The sequence below is a fragment of the Toxorhynchites rutilus genome, chromosome 2 (assembly GCF_029784135.1).
Source record: "Toxorhynchites rutilus septentrionalis strain SRP chromosome 2, ASM2978413v1, whole genome shotgun sequence".
Lineage (NCBI taxonomy): Eukaryota > Metazoa > Arthropoda > Insecta > Diptera > Culicidae > Toxorhynchites > Toxorhynchites rutilus.
The window spans coordinates 142,254,371-142,274,083 of record NC_073745.1 but is presented as its reverse complement, the minus strand read 5'-3'; the positions used below and the strand labels follow the sequence as shown (position 1 = coordinate 142,274,083).

Sequence of the window (19,713 nt, the reverse complement as noted above, 5' to 3'; positions counted from 1 at the left end):
GCAACCTTAGATACTCCAGACACCGGAGCACAGCGTATCACTCCATCTTCATCCTTGACGCGACACGAGAGTGCACCGTAGAAGTTGCATCTACGAAGACATGTAGCTGAGCCTGTATGTAGGTTTCTCCGGATGCTCAGGGAAAGTAACATCTCGGGATTCTTATGGTAGATACGAACTCACTCGTCTTCACCCCTTTTTTCAAACGGTAGTAGACGACTTTTTCGGTAGCCTTATCCCAATCGGCTTCAACGCACCACAGATCCTAAATCAGAACCTTGCCGTATTTGAAAAACGGCGCGAGTAGTCCGAGCAGATCAAATAGCGTCAACACACAACGAAGCTCCTGTCGCTTGATTGGCATGTTACCTCTTTCTATTAGCGCATGCTCTTTCTATTAGCGCTTTCTATAGCGCATCCATAGTTGGCTTCCAGAGTGTAACGGACCCAGCTTAGATAGCAGAACCGGACATAAAATAATTAGATATCAAAATTGAAGCGTAACGGGCGCCTTTGAAATCAGTAAAAAGAAGGACAAATGTAACCAAAATAATGGCAGCAGGAGGGAACCACATCCAAGATAAACGCACCAGAGTTTTATGACTCAACAAGACCCAAGCGAGAATTGGTCAAAGGAAATAGGACGCGAAACGCATGTGTTTAAGCGATAAGCGGCTCCATAATAATGACGCAAACAAATTGAGGGTCAGGACAATAAACTGTAGTGCAGCACAAGCGCACATAGTAGAGATAGCGCATTAGGCGAAGGAATATATGTAGAAATTTTGTTTTCCACTTAAACCTTTTTCGTGGGAAACATGTTTGATAAGACCCAATGCGAGAGCGCCGTATGGGCCACCCGAGATGAGTGATTTTTAGGTCTCGCCCCTTATCGCGCACAGAATGAGCGTGAAGAGCAGAGAAGAATTAGGACCGAAAACAAATGGGAAAGATTCTCAAGCGGTTGATAGGAAGGTGGATAACCACGTGGTTTGGTTATCTGAGTAAGAAGGAAATATCTTTTTTCTCTCTCTTTTCGAGATTAGGTTAGGCTAAAATTTATACATATAGTCTAATCTAGCGACCCTATCAAGTTCAATTTTAGAAAACAGAAAACCAAGGTCAGTTCAGTTCAAATTTTAGTAGATAGCAAATCAAGTTCTCTATTCCGAAATCATTGTTCAGCATTGGCAACCAGGCGCCACACGCGGAAATAAGGTATACAACAAATAAGCGAGAAATCCGAAACCGAGAAACAGTTCACAAGCTTCGTTCGGACGGACCATTCTGGAGCCGTCAGATTCCGAAGTAGGATTTCTTGTAATAGTGGACTTGTCCCTTTGAAGCTCAAAGTCTTGACTTAACACATTAAGGACCGCACGTTTTGGGGCAAACTCGAATGCTTCATTTGTTCGGATTCCACGAATGAGATCGTTTCCTTCGATGTGGATAAGACGAAGGCGAGCCATCGATAGGCCTTGTTGAATTCTTGGCAAACCAAGGATTCAACCTTAAAGTGTAGAAAACACGGGTTATTTCGTGATCCATCGGTAACAGTAAATCTCGTGAGCGGTCCGCAATGTGTTAATACCAAGAATCTAGGGTGCTTTGATATTTGGTGGCTCTAGAGAGGAGCTGAGTCAACAAAGATTGCCAACATCTAAGGAATATAGATTCCTTAGATCACACAGAGCATTCTTAGGACTCGTTCCGTTGCTCCCCCAACTCCAATGTACAACTTATTACTGTCCACACATTTGGTTTCGTCTAGGCGTCTACCTGAAACGAAGCCATGCAACGTACTGACTTCGTAGAATACCATCCATGGCCAAGGGAACCATTCTGCATGCTTTTTTGCGTTCATGTTTTCGATGAGCTGTACCGGTGCAGGAGAACAAGTTCATTTTCCTTTAGCATTAAATAGACCATTTAGAAAATTGTCAATGGATAGTCCTGGGATTAAAAGCACGATCGTTCCTCTGCAAGCGAACTCGTAACACATTTGACTACGAAGGCCTCGTCATATCCGAACACTTCTTTATGCAAGACGCTTCCGCCCCGGGACTCAACAGTTCTAGCGTTATTAACGTCCCTTTTCTCTATCCCGGTCGAATCTATGCCGCCAATGACCAATCTGGTGTTTAAGAATCAATACTTCCAGACTGTGGTCTGTGGCCGGACTGGGGTTTCCCGACTTGTTAATGGAGTGACTGTGTTCATACTTGTCGGATGGTTCCGCTTATGTGGTGGTTAACTCCAGACGATCTTATTAGTGTCTTGCTCGACGTACCGCATGACATCATCTGTAGACGACTGTTTTTCAACTTCTGCGTCAACGACGTGTATTCTCTGCTATCTTCATCAAAGGTTCCTTTTCGCTGCAATAACTCGCCTCGAATCGTGTTGCCTTTCAAGAAGAAATAAACACCGAGCTGATATTTCACATGCGTCAACGCTAAAAGAGGCTAAGTGCTGAGACGTGGGGCTATCTCCTTCAGTCGCTGTCACAACCTCGCTCACTGCGAATACTTCTATGAAGTGAATTCGTTATAACATAAGAACGAGTGTTTGAAATGAGCTGTACAAGCACAGCAGATGCACCTCGCTTTGGAAGGCCAAAAGAGGGTACGAATCAAGATATCGTGAAACAAGTGTATCGACTCGTTTTAAACGATGGGATACATTTTGCACGACATTGTGGACATGAAATAGCTATCAGAGCGATGGGTGGCGCGTCTGCTGACCATCGACCAAAAACAGCGGCGCGTTGATGATTCAACAGTCGGTTTGGCGTTATTGAAGCGTAATCTGGACTGGACTTCTTTTTACGTTTTGTGACAATAGATGAAACGTGGATTCATTACCACACTTCTGAGTGCAATAGGCAGTCTGCAGAGTGGCACTAAGGCATATTTCGAAGACTTAGACGTTTGGTACTACAGGGAAGGGAATTGAAACGTTGAAAACTCGCTATACCAAGACCCTCGAAGGAAACTATTTTGAGGAATTAATACAGCTTTAACCAAAAAACGATTGTTTTCATCAAAAATCCCGGAACTTTTTTTTTTTTCTGTATTATAGTGACTTTCAACGCTTCTGGCTGGTTCGTCACTTTTACCTTCCATTTTGGAAGAATGTCGGGAGTGAGAACTGAACTAGTGATCTTGAGCGTGAGAAGTATGGATGTTACCTCCACGCCAGATCGGCTCCCATATCCCGGAACTTTTCAGCCCATGTAGTATGTATTGACAAGCTTTCATTTTCACCTATTTGAAAATTTTTACAATTGAATGCATATCGAATAAATTCATAGGTTTCGCATATCTTCAACTGCTTTGGAATTGTTCTGTCGGCCTTCGGAGTGAGATCCAAGTCAATTAATCGATTTGGTAACTCTGACCAACAGATGTGTCAAAATTCAATGTGTATCCGTCTTCGACATTCTACCATGTAACCTCGACTGCTAACACTTCTAGATCATGTTTCGGTCAACGTTCTACCACTACTTTTCCGAAGCACTTTGCTTCTGGCATCCACATCGTAGGACCAACTACGGCTATGACGATTTTAGGTTTCAACCTGTCAAAAAAACAATCGTTCAGTAAAAGAATTAGATTTATAATTCGATGTATTATATCGTTAAAATATATGAAAAAGGAAGAGAAACTCTAGGATGTTTCCTCGTTCGCAAATAGCAAACTCTTGTTCATGTTCCTTCCGCAAGCTTCAGGCTCGATTATTAGACCGCTAGATTTTACGGTCCGAGAAGGGGTACTATTAAAGAAGCAAAGCTTCGCATTGAGTGTCATTTAAAGTTATTGACTCACTGCTGTAGCGACGGAAACGGTAAATAAACAGTAAACCACATGAATACAGAAATACTCGGCAAGGTACACATGAAAGATGCAAATGAGAGCCAAGCATTCAGGTATTATCTGAGGCCATATGTAGTAACGGTAATATTGTGGATTAAACACCTTCATGCAACCGAATGTTCGCTCTGGCTTTATATGGCTCCATATGTGACCACGTGCGCCATCATTTCGTTTTTATCGTCGAAGCCTGCCTCTGAGATTTATATGCAAATTGAATTATGTTTAATTAATTTTACTCGTTATACCTTTTTGAATCCTTGCAGATGATTATTTCCGAATTCTACTGTAATTACCCATCAATCTTGGGCTATGCTTATGTTCACTCTTAGTAAACTTAAAAATTAGTTTTGTATTTGTTCATTCGAACGTTTGCACCATCTCCTAAATAAAGTTATGATTTCCCATTTTGATGTGTTTCTCTCGAATGGCAACGGCATCAGGATGAGTTATTTCTTTCTGTGTAATTTTTTCATACATTTCCCCATCACTAGTATTCCCCAATGACCACCTGTTATCGCAAAAGGGTACATACATCTTGTGACACAGAGTGAAGGAAAAGTCATATTTTTTCTGGGTAGAGCTTTTTATTGGTCAGCTTTGCAGGCCGTATACGTGGATTTTTTACAGTGAGATGGGGTTCTTGATGCAGTCATTTATCATTACCACTGAGACAAAGCGTATAAAGCGGTTCCCCGATGCCGACCTAGTGATAAATCTGGTGATTTCGGATTTTCATTCGCTTTGAAAATCTGGAAAGGATTGACTCAAGTTACCCTAATGGACTATGTACTTTGGACCGAACGGAATATATCCGAACACGATATTTTCAGATAATGTTGATATGGTTTTTTTTCCAATTTGCTGAAACTGCGGCGACATTTTTTTCTTCTATATCGCTACAGTAATTAAAAATCCCGATGCCCCAGAGCGTTGCGGGAAAGATAAAAATTGAAAACGAACAACTCGACCGAACATGTCATCACTTGCCACAATTGGCGTCACTGCACAAAAAGGTGATGATGACGTTGAGTGTTTGTTATGAGTGAATGGAAAACAAATGAGTAAAATTAATTAAACATGACGCAATTTGCATATAAATCTCAAAGGGTAGCGCTGATGATAAAAATTGAACGAAGGCATACGTATGTTCATGTGCAGCAAAGTCAGCATCAATCGGTAGCATAATAGCAATCGGTTTTCTAGTGTATACGAAAAACGATAACTATACGGTTACGCTGTATTGTATCCTTAAAATATCCTTTGCCGTGTGCGGTCTTCTGTATTCATGTACTCTTGAACAGCTTCCCGCTGTGAAATTTTCTCAGGCGAAAGTCACTTGACTCTTTCAAGTTATCATTAATTTTATCTGAAATGTCGAAAATTTTTGATACTTAGCAAAAGAACCTATACGTGAGAGGTCAGGTGAAAAAGTGAAAAATATATATGTGACGGAATTGCTTACCCTAAACAAGTACCGAAACGTTCGCAAACTTCATTTCTCTCGCTCGTCTAACAAAAACTTCTAGGACTAGGTGTTGGGTGACTTTCGAAATGACCCTCGTATTACCAGTAATAACAAAAAGTTCATTATGTTGCACATGATGTAACCACTTGCAGCGTCATTCATATTGTATTTTCATAGCTTTCCTTCGAAATATTTGTATGTAAATTGAGTCATGTTTAATTAATTTCACTTGTTAGTTATTCATTCATACATTCATTCATTCATAGCAAACACCCAGCGTCATCATGCTTTTAAATGGTGACGCCAATTGCGGCAAGTGCTGATATGTTCGGTAGGGTTATTGGTTTTCAATTCCTATCGTTGGAGTAAGGGCATGCCCACATACCACGTGGACAATTTATAGGAATGAATGGAGCACATGCTTATACAGGGGTACAGATTATGTCCACATGGAAAGAACTTCCATGCATGCCCACGATGAAGGTTAGAGGGAACAAGATAATATCCACGTGGACATGTTCAATAAATAGTTTAAAAAATCTATTTACATCCAAATACAAATATATTTACATCCATACTAGAAATAGATCATTAATTAAATGTATCATCACAAACTATCGTTTTGTGCTCTTTCTTGAGTCAGGTGCCAGAATGTGTCATCAATAGGTTCACAAGGTGCCATTGTCACCTCAAAATCATTTTGCCGTATCTTGTGAAGGTTAAATTTACTCCATTCTTCTGAACGCCAGATGGTCACTACCAGACTAACGTTACGAAAACATCTAACTGTAATCACTGTAAACATACTTTCAAACCTGTTGGTTACTTCCCAAACCAACTTTATTCGTAAATGTTTAAAGTGTTAAATAAATCCTTTTCAACTTCTCTATTTGATGGAGAAAAATCTGGCTCTGCATTTAGGATACGCTTGTGTGTCAGTGGGAATGATAAATGACTGCAGCAGAAAATCCTATCTCATCGCAAAACAACGATGGCCAATGGCCAATGAAGTGCTCTGCCCGGAAAAATGGTACGATTTTGCCTTTGTTTTGTGTCATTGAGTGCACCCTTTCGCGATTATGGTTGGTTTTTGTGGCAGTAACATATTATATCAAAATGACTGTGGATCAGGAATGAATCAACTATAGAAACAAAAAAGGGACCTCGACATATAGCCATTGATGCTCGTGATGAGAACATGTCAAAATGATAACAATAAAAATGCAAAACTTTATTTCAAATAGGGAACAATTTTTCGAACCCATACCGCTATACAACAAGTAACTAAAGACAAAAAATTATTGAAAGGTGATAAATTTTTACTAGTCAATCGCGCTAGGTGTATACACATGGAACATAGGAATGACTGATTCCAGCGTGATGTAACAACGTTTTGACTCACTAAAAATACGTTTTTTCTCGTTTTCATGGATAAGTCACACGATTTCCCATAAGTAACGAATGTCGAAGTAAACTTAAGGAAATCATCATCAAGAATCATCAGTTGAAGATCATTTTATAGTTGAATTCGTTTGCTGTCAGTCAAATACTTTTGTGACATGACAAAACCTGACTTCCTGAGTTTCCGACTCTTGAACGTTTGTGTTGTACTTTCAGTTCTGTTTCAAACAATACAAATGAACTTTGTTCTATGATTTGTCAACAATAGTCTAACAGAAAGAAAGGGATGAGGAGGTACTATATTAAAAATCTAAACACTTATCAGTGGAGTTGATTGAAGGTGGGGGGGGGGGGTATTGAACTATTGTAGCAATAGATCGTTTATTCCTTCTTCTGTTCCTTTATTCGTGTTTTAGTTAGCAACAATCTCTAGTTCTATTTTCTCAATCTTTTTTCTTTTGTTTACATTTTTCTTGAGTTATTAGAGGTTTTCCGTATATTTTCCATATGACCAGTAGCTACAGCAGGTACAGCTGCCTTTGTAAGGCGGTGGTCATCTGGGTACAATCCGGATACATCAGAATGTTTGTTAGGTAGCACATTTCTTTGTGAAGACTCGTCGATATTTTCTTCTCCTATCCGGACATCTACAGCCCGAATATTTTCACAGTCTCCGTAGTATGTTTCGCTGACTCTTCAACAGCAGCGTAGTGTGCGGGTGGTAAACCCGGGTTTTTGATTTTTGCAAAATTGAAACACCCACCATCACATTAATATAGAGTAGAATTTCAGCAGCATTTCACCTACAATAATAACGTTCTTTGGAACTATACAAAAAATATTCAAATATTTCAGCAGTTCAATTACACACTGGAATGTACCTATTGAGTTTTTGGGAGTATAGTTAAAAGAGCATTCCAATATCTTGTATCGCCGTCAAAACGGCAAGCGGTATTTGCGTTGAAAAGGTCCATTTGGGGTCTGATCATGAACGCCACTTCACGGTGGAAACGAAATAAAGCGTATATAACCTTGCATACAATTCATTCTGTTCTCGCCGTGAAGTGACGTTCGTGATCAGGTCCTTGTTCTGTCTTTTGTGTGTCTCACTGATTTGACAAATTCAACCAAACACAACAGTGCCACCGTGTACGGGGTTGAAGTTTTACTGAATCAAATAGATTTTAGATTTCTTTGTCATCTGGAACATTAGGAAAAAATCCTACATAGTAAGGACCTATTCCATGACCTGAATTCTTTGACGCCTTTATGCATCTTGAAAATTATTCTCAGATATTCTCTCGAAACAGTTTATCCTAATATCGAGGCTGCATCGACTACAGTGGCGTCGTGCGAACGCAGCTTTCGATCGAGAAAGAATCGCTAGCAGACCTTGATTTAGGTGCAATTATGGAACATTTTGGTTCAGCTAAAAACTTGTCTAGAGAATAAGCGAAGCTGGTAATTATATTTCTAGACTTCTAAATACAAATAACCCGGTCAAAAAGGCTCAAAGTGAACATTGGTATAAGTGAGCAGTTTTCTCAAAATATCACAATCTCAAAACTAGTGAAAAAGGTGGTATTTTTGGGGCGCCATTTTCAAATTCGCCGGGAGCGCGTCTACCCTCACTACTCCACTGCTCTTCAAAGAAGCAGATGGACGTCCTTCATAAGGACCATTGTTTCTACGATCTCATATGCTTGTCCACTTGGTACATGAGTGAAGGGCAGTCAAGTAATCGATCGTCCACAACCGCCTAAAAAGCTCTTGATTCCGTTGCCATCGATCGAGTCTTTTTTTTTTTGGTAACAGATTGTGTTCCGAGAAGTAAATAAGTAGATGGTAAACAAGGAAATGACCTGGTGTCGAAAACTAAGCAGAAGTCATTGGAGTCAGCGGTCTTGATTTTAGGCAAACTTCGATGCGGGACAGCAGGGTGACGAATTCGCCCTAGGATAGAAACGAGATTCCAGCGGTTCGACGCAGTGGCGTCGAGTGAAGCTTTCGCACCCGGGGCGGAAAAGTTGATTTGCATTTGGGATTCCACTTTGGATTTATAAAGTTGTCTGATATCTTGAAGGGAATTCTCACGTTCTTTAGAGTTTACGAACTGATCTCTTTTTACACGATTTCAATATTATACGCTTGGATCATAAAGATTCATAAGGATCAATAAGTGCCACTTGTATTTTGAATTGACCTTTCATCTATTGGAGGGATCGCAACTGCAGCTTGTTGTACATACATCAGAGGCAAAGATTTCTGCATTGTTATCTTGTATTAACACCGAGAGTCGCAGTTAGCCACAGGTAACTTGCTCACATGTGCTCACACCTTTCTGTACCACGGCTGATTTTGGAAGATTATGACAGAACCGCCTGGGTAGAAAAGTACGACTATAACCTTCATTTTTTGACTAAGATATATGTAATAGTTTCAACATGACAGTTTTGAACACTGGGAAAACAACACGTGTTCTGGGTTAAGCCATAGATAAACACGATCTTGATTCCAACTATTCAATGGCAGAGTTCTCTCTAGCTCTCCTTTTAGGTAACAATTCTGCTACAGGATCAGATGAAATTGAATTCAACTTACTAGAAAGCTCATGTAGCAAAACATCGCATGTACAATCAAACACAATGTATACAAAATTGAAGCATTTCATTATGTCAGCATCGATTTTTTTTCCAATTCATTTATTTGTAGGGCTCAATCGCATAAGCTTTGCGGAACCACTAATTCAAGATTTGTTTACACAAAATTTCAACCGTATGCTATGTTTAGTAGGATTCGACCGAATACTCGCGGTTTACTCGAGGTTAGAAGTGCAACCATTTTTGTGGGACAGGACAGGTTAGGGATGAGGATAGGGGGTACCGTTGTCTCAACCGAGGGTTGCCACATGCACTGTGGCATTGTGCCTAATGACCAGGGATAGCATCTGGTGTTCGACTGGCTGTCGAGGGTGGGCGACGGTGAGATGAGGGGACAAGGCAAACAAACTTATAACGAAAAAGAAAAAAACACAAAAGCATTAAATTCTTATACTAGACCGTTTCACCGTTTTAATCTGATGAATCAAAAAAAGGTATGAAAATGGCGCTACTGAAATCATGCCGGTTGATGTAAGACGGCCACATGAATTACGTAGTGATCATAGCCGTATAGAGGATTATTGTTTCCGGCAAAATTTTACTACTGATCAAGGCCGTTGTACTATAGATCAAGTGTGGCAAGAGTGAGAGAGGTTATTTTCTCTGTACTACCTATAACGTACTTGTTGGGCAACCCTAGTGAAATGATCATGATTAAAAATTATTATATGTGACATTTGAAAAAAATCTAATTTATCATGAGTGCGCTTTGAGAGTATTCCCAAATGTGAGATTCTCAATCAATGGTCAATTATGTGAATTCTAATGATATCGTTTATGGCAGATCAAATCTCATAGTGAACCTGTTACCCACGGTGTAAACCAAGCGAAAGTGCCTCAATAATTATATCAAATGCTTAAAGAACAACTGGATATTTAAGAATATATTCACCACTAAAACACTAAATTTCTAGCAAGCAAAATAATAAATCAGTGCTCGTCGTCATCTGAAAACTTTGTTCTGTTATTTATCATGACGATTCACCTATACATACGCTAAAATGGATATATTATATTATACATAATGGGTTTTTTATGTGATTCTCGTGAAATTACGTGATTTACTCGAAAATATACGATTTTTTTTACGTAATTTTCTTGAAAGTACGCGATTTGGCACTGCATACCGTCGCTTCGTTGGGAAGAGAAAAAAGAAGAAGAGAAATTCTGCGAGAGCGTGTGCGTGTGTGGTTAGAACGAGCGCGCGCCGGTGATAAACCAATTTTTTTTAAGGCGATTCTCTCAAAAAAAAAATTGGCGCGCACGTATCAGTCGCGTAAAAAATTAATTCAGTGGATAATTGTCCAATACTTGATTGTCGCAATAATCTAGAGAGTGGCCTTCCTACTTCCGCTACCTTTCTTCGGAAATTAAATAGGCTTACGCAGAAAAAGAGAAATGGCTTAGTCTTGTTGGACGCATAGGCTTTGATTGAGTGTCAATAGAGGTCCTATTAGACAATTTAGACTCTCGAAGACTATCATCTCTATTAAAAATCATGTTGAATAAGTTGCTTTGAGCGATATTTGTATTTTGCTCGCGACTATTCAGCAGTAAGCCGGACTTTAAGTGAGTAAGTGTTGGATTGAAGAGACTTTACACTTTTGCAGTTAATTCGTCTCTAGCCTTGAAAAAGCCCAATTTGGAAAACTAATTCTAAACTCACGGCCTTGAGAAAAACTATTTTGGACGCCTCATCCCACCGCGGTTTTTTGCTAGTTGGATGGCTGCCAATTTTAAATTGAACATCATCAGTATCGTTATCGCCATGGTGTTCGCTTTTGTAGTCCGTGTTGAGGGAATGCATTCCGGTATGCGCAAATATATACGAATAAAATAATATCCCCGGCGTGCGTTTGAAACAGGACTTTGAATCTTTGAAAAGTAACGACCTTGCCGCTACTGACTGCTTCAATCGGGGGCTTCCTTCCTGAATCCTCAATCGGGGTTTATGAATTCATATCCTAAACTTTCATGCAGGTTTATCCTTCTGCGTATATTTATATTAGTGTTTGATTGTTCCAGTGAAAAAAAAAATCTATACCAATGCCAATACAATGCACCTTCCCACACCAGCGACGAAGTAAAGATCGCTGCATGAATGAAAGTACCTAAATACCCACCCTATTCGCTAGATTTGATTCCCTCCAACTTGGTCTGCCCGTGATTGTGTGGTTAGCGTAACAGTCTCACTACTCAGTCGGCCTGGATTCAACCTCGGCTGGCGTTTTTGGAATTTTCTGAGGCGAAAAATCTCTGATTACATCTTCCTTCGGAAGGAAGGTAAAGCTGTTCTCCCGGCTCATGAGTTGTTAAATCTCACAGGTAGGAAACAGTCGCCTCTCTGGTTTCGTTGACTAACACTGAACGTGGTGGGAATATATTAGGCTGTCAAAAAAGTCCTGCGGTATTTCCGCGAGGTGTCGTTGTAAGCGCGTAGTTCTAGTTGTATTCATTGTATCGAGTCATACTATAGCTTGTTGGAAAGGTATTTTTGCGCGCTATCCTTGACAGTGTTGGTTAAGTCGTTCGTGAGTTATAGTGTCGCAAATATGGAGCAAAATAAAGAGAAAATCCGACATATTTTACAGTACTACTATGACAAAGGCAAAAATGCATCTCAAGCTGCCAATAAAATTTGTGCAGTTTATGGACCCGATACAGTTTCCATTTCCACCGCACAACGATGGTTTCAACGTTTTCGTTCTGGTGTAGAGGTCGTCGAAGATGCGCCACGCTCCGGAAGCCTGTCGTCGAAAATTGCGACAAAATCGCTGAATTAGCCGAGAAAGACCGGCATAGTAGCAGCCGTAGCATCGGCCAAGAGCTGGGGATAAGTCATCAAACCGTTATTAACCATTTGAAGAAGCTTGGATTCACAAAGAAGCTCGATGTATGGGTGCCACACACGTTGACGCAAAAAAAAAACATCTTTGACCGTATCGACGCATGTGAATCGCTGCTGAATCGCAACAAAATCGACCCGTTTCTGAAGCGGATGGTGACTGGCGAGTAAAAGTGGGTCACTTACGACAACGTGAAGCGCAAACGGTCGTGGTCGAAGCCCTCATTTACGGCCAGGAAGGTTCTGCTGTGTGTTTGGTGGGATTGTCAAGGAATAATCTATTATGAGCTGCTTCCCTATGGCCAAACGCTCAATTGGGACCTGTACTGCCAACAACTGGACCGCTTGAAGGTAGCACTCATGAAGAAGAGGCCATCTTTGATAAACAGAGGCCGCATTGTCTTCCATCAGGACAACGCCAGGCCACACACTTCTTTGGTGACGCGCCAGAAGCTCCGGGAGCTCGGATGGGAGGTTCTTTCGCATCCGCCGTATAGTCCGGACCTTGCACCAAGTGACTGCCACCTGTTTTTGTCCATGGCGAACGAGCTAGTTAGTCAGAAGTTAGCCACAAAAGAGGCCTGTGAAAATTGGCTATCCGAGTTTTTTTCCAATAAGAAAGCGAGCTTCTATAACAGGGGTATTATGAAGTTGGCATCTCGTTGGGAACAAGTCATCGAACAAAACGGCGCATATTTGACTTAAAACAGATGATTGTAACTAATTTTATGAACAAATGAAAATTCAAAAAAAAATACCGCAGTACTTTTTTGACAGCCTATTATTTATAGTAAAATAAGCGAAGATATAAACTTTCTCCAGAACACTCTGAAAAACGTTATGTGAAAGGCGTTTGTGACCAAATAAAAAAATAACAAATAAATTTTAAAAATATTAAATTTCGCTGACGAAAATGGACATTTTTTCCCAGCCTGCCGTAGTATATGATCGTGTTCATGAACTCCATTAGCTTGAACTAAGGATAGGAAAGAACACATTACTCTTGCGAGGAATTTATGATTATCTTTTGGTAAGGATTATTCATTCCCAGACTAACTAGGACGATCAATCCGAAAATCGTGCACTAGAACCCATATCACCCCGGTTCCCTCCGACGAAAAGTACTCTCATTGAGTAAGTTGGAGCAGCTACGGAAAACTGAGAATCAACAGTCATAAACAGTATTTTTACTATAATGGGTAGTCAGTGCCGGTTTGAGCTCGTACTGATTCAACCGGTCGTGTACACATACAACAGTGCAAACGGTTCACGCTTTTGATTTTTTTCGATACCGCGCACTTGAATTAACGTTCCGTCCGTTATCGATTCGTTATACCCACACTAATTAATCCGATGCGCTTATCACCAGATGACGAGCGTTTTCATCATTGAACTTTCCTGGCGTAAGTGTTTATAAACCGCCATCCAACACAAGGAAGGCGGTCGAATTAAGCCACATTCAATATTGTTTGCGTATTCACTCGTGTAATTACTTACATCACGAAGTGAACAGAGAGAAGTATGATATTTATCTCGTCTCGTCATACTTCTGCAAAGAGATTCCCACCGGCTAGCTCGTATCATTATCCACTTGACGCAGATGATCGTTGTTGTCCAGAAGCGTTGCTGTTAATAGTAAATAATTTAGCGCATACTAACTGACTCATGGAATTCGAGCGATGACGTTCCATTTCTCCGCGCTTACATGCACACTCCGAAATAATCGATAATAATCCAATTTGTGCCATATTCCTTCAGTGCTGAATAAAACGCGCTGCCGCGAAGTGCACGCGACACTAACCTATTTATCAATAATCTAATTTATTCTGCCCCACGAATGTCAACAGCCCTAACAAACTATTACCGTGTTTGACCTGATTTGTTTTCTGAACCTCCCTCCGCACAGCTCGTTGAAACGCAACCTGCGAACCTAGTTCAGCACGAGAAAGGAAATCGACGCAACAATTACACCACAACCGCGGTAGCCGGAGTACGACCTGTGTTTCCTCATCACCATGCAATTTGGCTGGGCGTACGATGGCGTTAACGATTCGGTACCCCGTAACACCGGTCCGGAATGTGCCGGATTCCTGACACCGGGCCGAAGATTGCTGGAAAGTGTTATCCTCATCCCGTTCTGCTTGCTTGCAATCAAACTAACGCTCGGACGGCTAAAGCCGATCACTTTCCGGCGAAACACACCCTTCATCACTACCCCAAAGCATCAGGGTAGTACCCTAGGTTATCGAAGTAGCAGTATTAGTCATCTGGCGAGTAGTGGAAACCACAATCTACAGCATCACTACCAGCGAGTTGGTGGAAGTAGTGGTCACCATCTGGAGCCAGATCATCGGGAAATGCTGCTGCGGGAACAGCACCATCACCGACGATCCTCATCGGTGGAATACTGCAGCTGTCATCGATGCAACAACAGCTCTGTACACAATCCTGGTGCTAACGCGGCGCTGGAGGGCGAGGCGCCCAGTTGGGGTAAGCAGTTGCTGCTGATCACCATGACGCTGACGCTGGGCGTCGAAATAGGCTTTAAATTCGCAACTAGGACTGTTATCTACATTCTAAATCCCTGCCATATAACCACGTTAATACAGGTTGGCAACTGATGCACTAGTATGTATGAAAACTCAATAACCAATTCCCATCTTCCAGATTTACTTACTGGCGAGTAACAAGCCAAAGAAAAGCACCACAGCACTGTTCCGGTTACAGATGAATTTCTTGAATGGACCGCTGTTAGCGTTCATGTTTCCAGAAACGGATAGTCGACAGCTGCCTCTGGAGGCGGCAGCTTACTGGATCCAGCATGCGCTAATGTGTATCATACCAATTTATCTGCTAAGAACTGGAGGTTAGTTATTAACCACCGTCGATTTTTTTCTCCTAAATATAGCATTGAAAGAATAATCATGCTTTTTAGGGGCCTACAATATGGAAGCAATCAACGACTTTACTTGGAACATCATTGGCTACTCAACGACCATCATCTACCATTTCGCCTTTCTGCAGCTTATTGCTATCGTAAGTAGCTAATGTAATATTGAATTCTCTTTTCAAGTTGAATGCATATTATTCTGAATCTTGAAATGGAAATATCTGTGATACCAACCTCATTTTTATCGACAACAAAAAGAAAATAATCGCTCGAATCTGCTGTTCTATTTGTCTACTAAAATTCTTCATTTCGGATAAAATCGAGTCAAAGCTTGCAACTTTGCAACGTGCAACTTAATTTATTTTCCATTTTTTTTTAGTTTTTAAATTTTTTTTTAAATTAAAAAAAATGTTTAGTGCAATGCACTAAATTAAAATCTCTACTGTCAACAAATGAACTGTTTGAAGCTAGCCATTGACCCGGAACGTTACGAATTGGCCAACAGAACAGGTGTTGTGTTTCATTAGGACAACGCAAGGCCACACAATTCCAAGAGCTTCATTGGGATGTTCTAATGCATCCACCATATAGTCCGGACCTGGCAAAAGCGTTTACCCTTTTTACATCGCATTGCAAATTTTCCAGAGTGATAAGAAATTTGGAACAAGAAAAGATTGGAAAAATCAATTGTTGAAGTTTTTCGCCAATGAGCACAAAGACCTCTATGATAGAGACATTAAGCTATATTTAGAATAGCAACAAATGTTACAACGAAACAGTGCATATTTGACCCAAATCGGACAATCCGAAGTATATTAAAAAAAAAAGAGTTGAATTCCACCCAAAAATAATGAATAACCTTTTCCCAAACCTAATATATAAATCTGATAGCATGATGTTTACAATATTTGTAAGTAAAAGTCTGAAAAAGCACCAAAGAATCATCTGGAGATTGATTAAAAGCTAACTCAAATAAGGGCCGCGTTGACACCAATAGAAGGTGGACTTTATAAACTTTTTAAACATGTGAATCCGTAATAATATCCTATAAAACTACTGTAAATCATGAAAAAGTAAATTTTATTTAGGGGAAATGCGGTTAAAATGAACATCCGAAGGAATATGCTCATTCACTGCGTCCACATACCGCTCCAATATCCGTTCTTCGAAGAATATTATAGCTTAACTAATTTTTGTTCAAGATATCAAACGGTTTTTATTATAAAAAATAAAAATAGTACATATTTCTTCAAAAGAAAAATAGTTGTAGAATTAAACATTTTTTTAGTGTGCGGTTAAAATGATCACTTGGTGGTGGTAAAATGAACACCTGTATATATTATGCTAAATGGGTTAGATTTATACGTTGTTTCATGTACTGAAAAAGTAGGTATATGTATGCAATAATCTGTCCTATCCTATATGTCCTATCAATCCTATTCACCTAGAGTAGTAATTAGAATTTTCTCATACGTACAAAAACGTTGTAAGAAACACATAACGCTTGACTTATTGAGGTTTAGTTTTATTTGGGGTGGCATATTTTCCCAGGGTCAAAGCCATAAAAAGAACACCTTGAAGGGCAATATGTGATAAGGTATATCAGCTCCAGAAAACATTACATTGTATGCCATTATCCGGTGATGGCTTATTTTACCCCAAACAACAAAGTAATTTAGAATGCGATGAAATCAAACAAAATATCTGTTTACCTCTAATCCAATATGTGAACAGTCATTCAAACTGATAATTTGTCCAAGATATCAGGTCGAATAATTTAAATTTCACGGGAAAGTTCTTAAATACGATGCGCGCAAAATTACATCCAAATGGCTACCGTTAGAGAAATTTCTGTTTTTTTTCTACATTTGACAGTGTCATGCATAACAGGGTTCTTAAATAGCTTCATATGTTCAAGAATAGGATAATCAAGAAGTATCGATTGGTTTTTAGTTGAATTATCGGAATTGGAGCACCGGTTCATTTCACCAACCCTGTTCATTTTAACCTCATTTCCCCTATATATTTAGGAACATTTGAACACCTAATTTGACACAGATGCGGACATTGAAAAAAGTGGAAAAATCAAGAAAATATTTTCGACTGAACAAACCAACATTGTTTGCCTTTTTTATGGAGAATATTGAGTAAAGGAGGGTTGATTGTATTTCTTTCAGAAATCGTCATGAATATGGTAGAGATTTTTCTATAATAATTTTGCTGGTGACAATTTAGGGGCTCAAAATGAGAGGGTGTGAGTGACATCATCGATTTCTCTATATCGACTCTCTCTTTTGGTCATAACTTAGCTGCAAACACATTCCCAGCTGTATTTGACAATGTGGAACATAGGATAGAGCCTCATCTATCCGATTCTATAGCAAACTCAAATTGGAAAATTGGAATGTGCAGTTTGCAGTTTCGCAGTTTTCCAGTTATTAACTGAAAAGAAATCGATCAAATCACTTACACCCCCTTCATTCTGAGCCCCTCAATTAGTTTCAACTCAGCTGATTTTATGCAGGAATTTGTCAGAAACATTCCCCTACAACATGTATTTTTCTGAATTGTCTTTTTGAACGCCCTAACTTAGACCGTCCTTATTAAACTTTCATAAAAACCCAAGAATATGTGTAAACTTTCCTGAAAACATGCATCATAAACTAATTTTTGAGTATTTATGGAGCAATTCCACGCCAAATCATCCGGCCGCCGACCCAACCCGCTTTTGAAATTTTGTATTGATGATGGAAACAACTTAAATCACAATATTCATTATAATATGAGCAATTAAAATTACGACTGATTTTTAAAAAAGGTGTATTCAAAATCTGTTTGATCCTCTAAGTAGAAAATCAAAACCAATAATATTTACACTCCAATTATTCCCACTACATATCTCATCTACTAGCCCCGAGAAACAGCGGGCAAACGGCTCTCACCCATACTAACAAAACATCTCGAACAATCTAGTCGCTCTTTGTCCCAATACACACTTAACGCGACGCGCGCTGATTGACTGATTGGCATTACAACGCAACTCTGTCTTTCTTAAGACACCCTTGAAAGATTTTACAGAAGGGAGGCGATCTGGCGTAGTGGTAAAATCCATACCTCTCACGCAGAGAGTTCAATTCTCACTCCCGACATTCTTCCAAAATTGTGGGAGTAAAAAGTGACGAACCAGCCGAAATGTGTTGAAAGTCACTATAATAGAGAAAAAAAAATTACAGAAGCCGATCCTATACAGTTCATTGCGCAACGTGAATTGCGCCAGGGCCCTGGAGAAGTACCTCAGCTGAGGTTACTTTTGAAAAAGCAGCTTCAACCGAAGCTTGGTGCCGTACCTTAGGAGGAAAGTCCAAGGTTTTCCTGTCGCCTATCCGTGCAAGTGTTCAATCGAACAGAATCATTGATCTTTTATCCATAAAATCGTAACTCAAGATTCAGATTTCTGACTAAAATATTATTTTTGACAAAATAACATTTAAAATACACTGTTACAAAATCTTATTCGAAAATTGAATTTATTAATAACATTTATATCTCAAAACTAAGAATTATTTAACCAGACTTGCAAGATGTGCATGATCATAGCCTCTGAGTTCATGCAGATTTTGCGCCAGGTTTGTCATATAGTTTGATTAACGAGGATCCCTTCTACAACTCCTGATCTTCTAACAGATTAGGAAATGCTTCTACTGCTGAGTTATCAACGGTAGAGAATGTCGATGAAGAGAATCGATAAAAACAGATAAGTCCTATTGAAATGTTAAGCGTGAAATGTTTTAGGATGACTATTTCTTCCCGTGCATAAATAGGTGATATGTTTTGTACATGATGGGTTTGAAATATAAACATCGTGCTTGTTTATGATGTGAGAAAAGCGTGTCATCTGTCCACGTTTATGTTTGTGCACCATTGGACGTGTTTGGGATGAACATTGAACACTAGCGAAAAGCATATTCGTGTACAACAAAAAACATGGAATTTGAACATCGCGTGCACATGTGTAAGTGTTCAGAAGACTGGTTGGCATAAGCTTGCTGGGCAGATATTGTGATATAGAGCATTTGAATCCACTATAGTTGGAGCTATAGGGCAAACGAACCAATTTTGTTCCAAGACAATCGTCTCGCATTTCATACTGTTCCGAGAAAACTTTTGAGTGAAGACAATCATCAGAAATGGGCGCGAGTTTTTTATATTGCCATATTTGAAAAGCAGTATTACTGACAAAGAATTTTAATATGTCACCGAACTAACACGAGAAGATGCTGGTTTGGTATGCATTTCGTTTTGGACATGAAAAATGAGTGCATCACCTTTCAGTCAACCGTAACCAGAAAAACAGGTTGACACAGAGAGACAACATGGACTTTCAATGTAGAAACTCGAATTCTGGAAATAAAGATTTGCAATGGATGCCGTTGCATCCGCCATCAAAATAGCGGAGGAAGTACTGAAACAAAAAAACGCTGTGGTGCTCATATGGATGCACATCAGAGATGTAGTACAATCATTAGTATGAGAAATATCAAAAACAAGACCTCAAGACAATCATTAGTTACAGGAAT

The 19,713-nt window shown here is 39.7% G+C and overlaps 1 protein-coding gene across 4 annotated transcripts in view; it reads left to right on the top strand.

Moving 5' to 3' along the window:
* The window catches only part of LOC129765439 (uncharacterized), a 73,610-nt gene that overhangs the window by 51,383 nt on the left and 2,514 nt on the right, over window positions 1–19,713 (top strand). For 3 of the 4 annotated variants that reach the window (XM_055765765.1, XM_055765764.1, XM_055765763.1), the window contains 3 exons: window positions 14,153–14,855; window positions 14,914–15,112; window positions 15,182–15,282. In XM_055765765.1, coding sequence (XP_055621740.1) covers window positions 14,262–14,855; window positions 14,914–15,112; window positions 15,182–15,282 — 894 coding nt within the window. In that variant the 5' untranslated portion in view covers window positions 14,153–14,261. Of the gene's footprint in view, window positions 1–13,469; window positions 13,650–14,152; window positions 14,856–14,913; window positions 15,113–15,181; window positions 15,283–19,713 lie in introns of those variants that run through there. The other variant, XM_055765766.1, reaches the window with a different exon arrangement.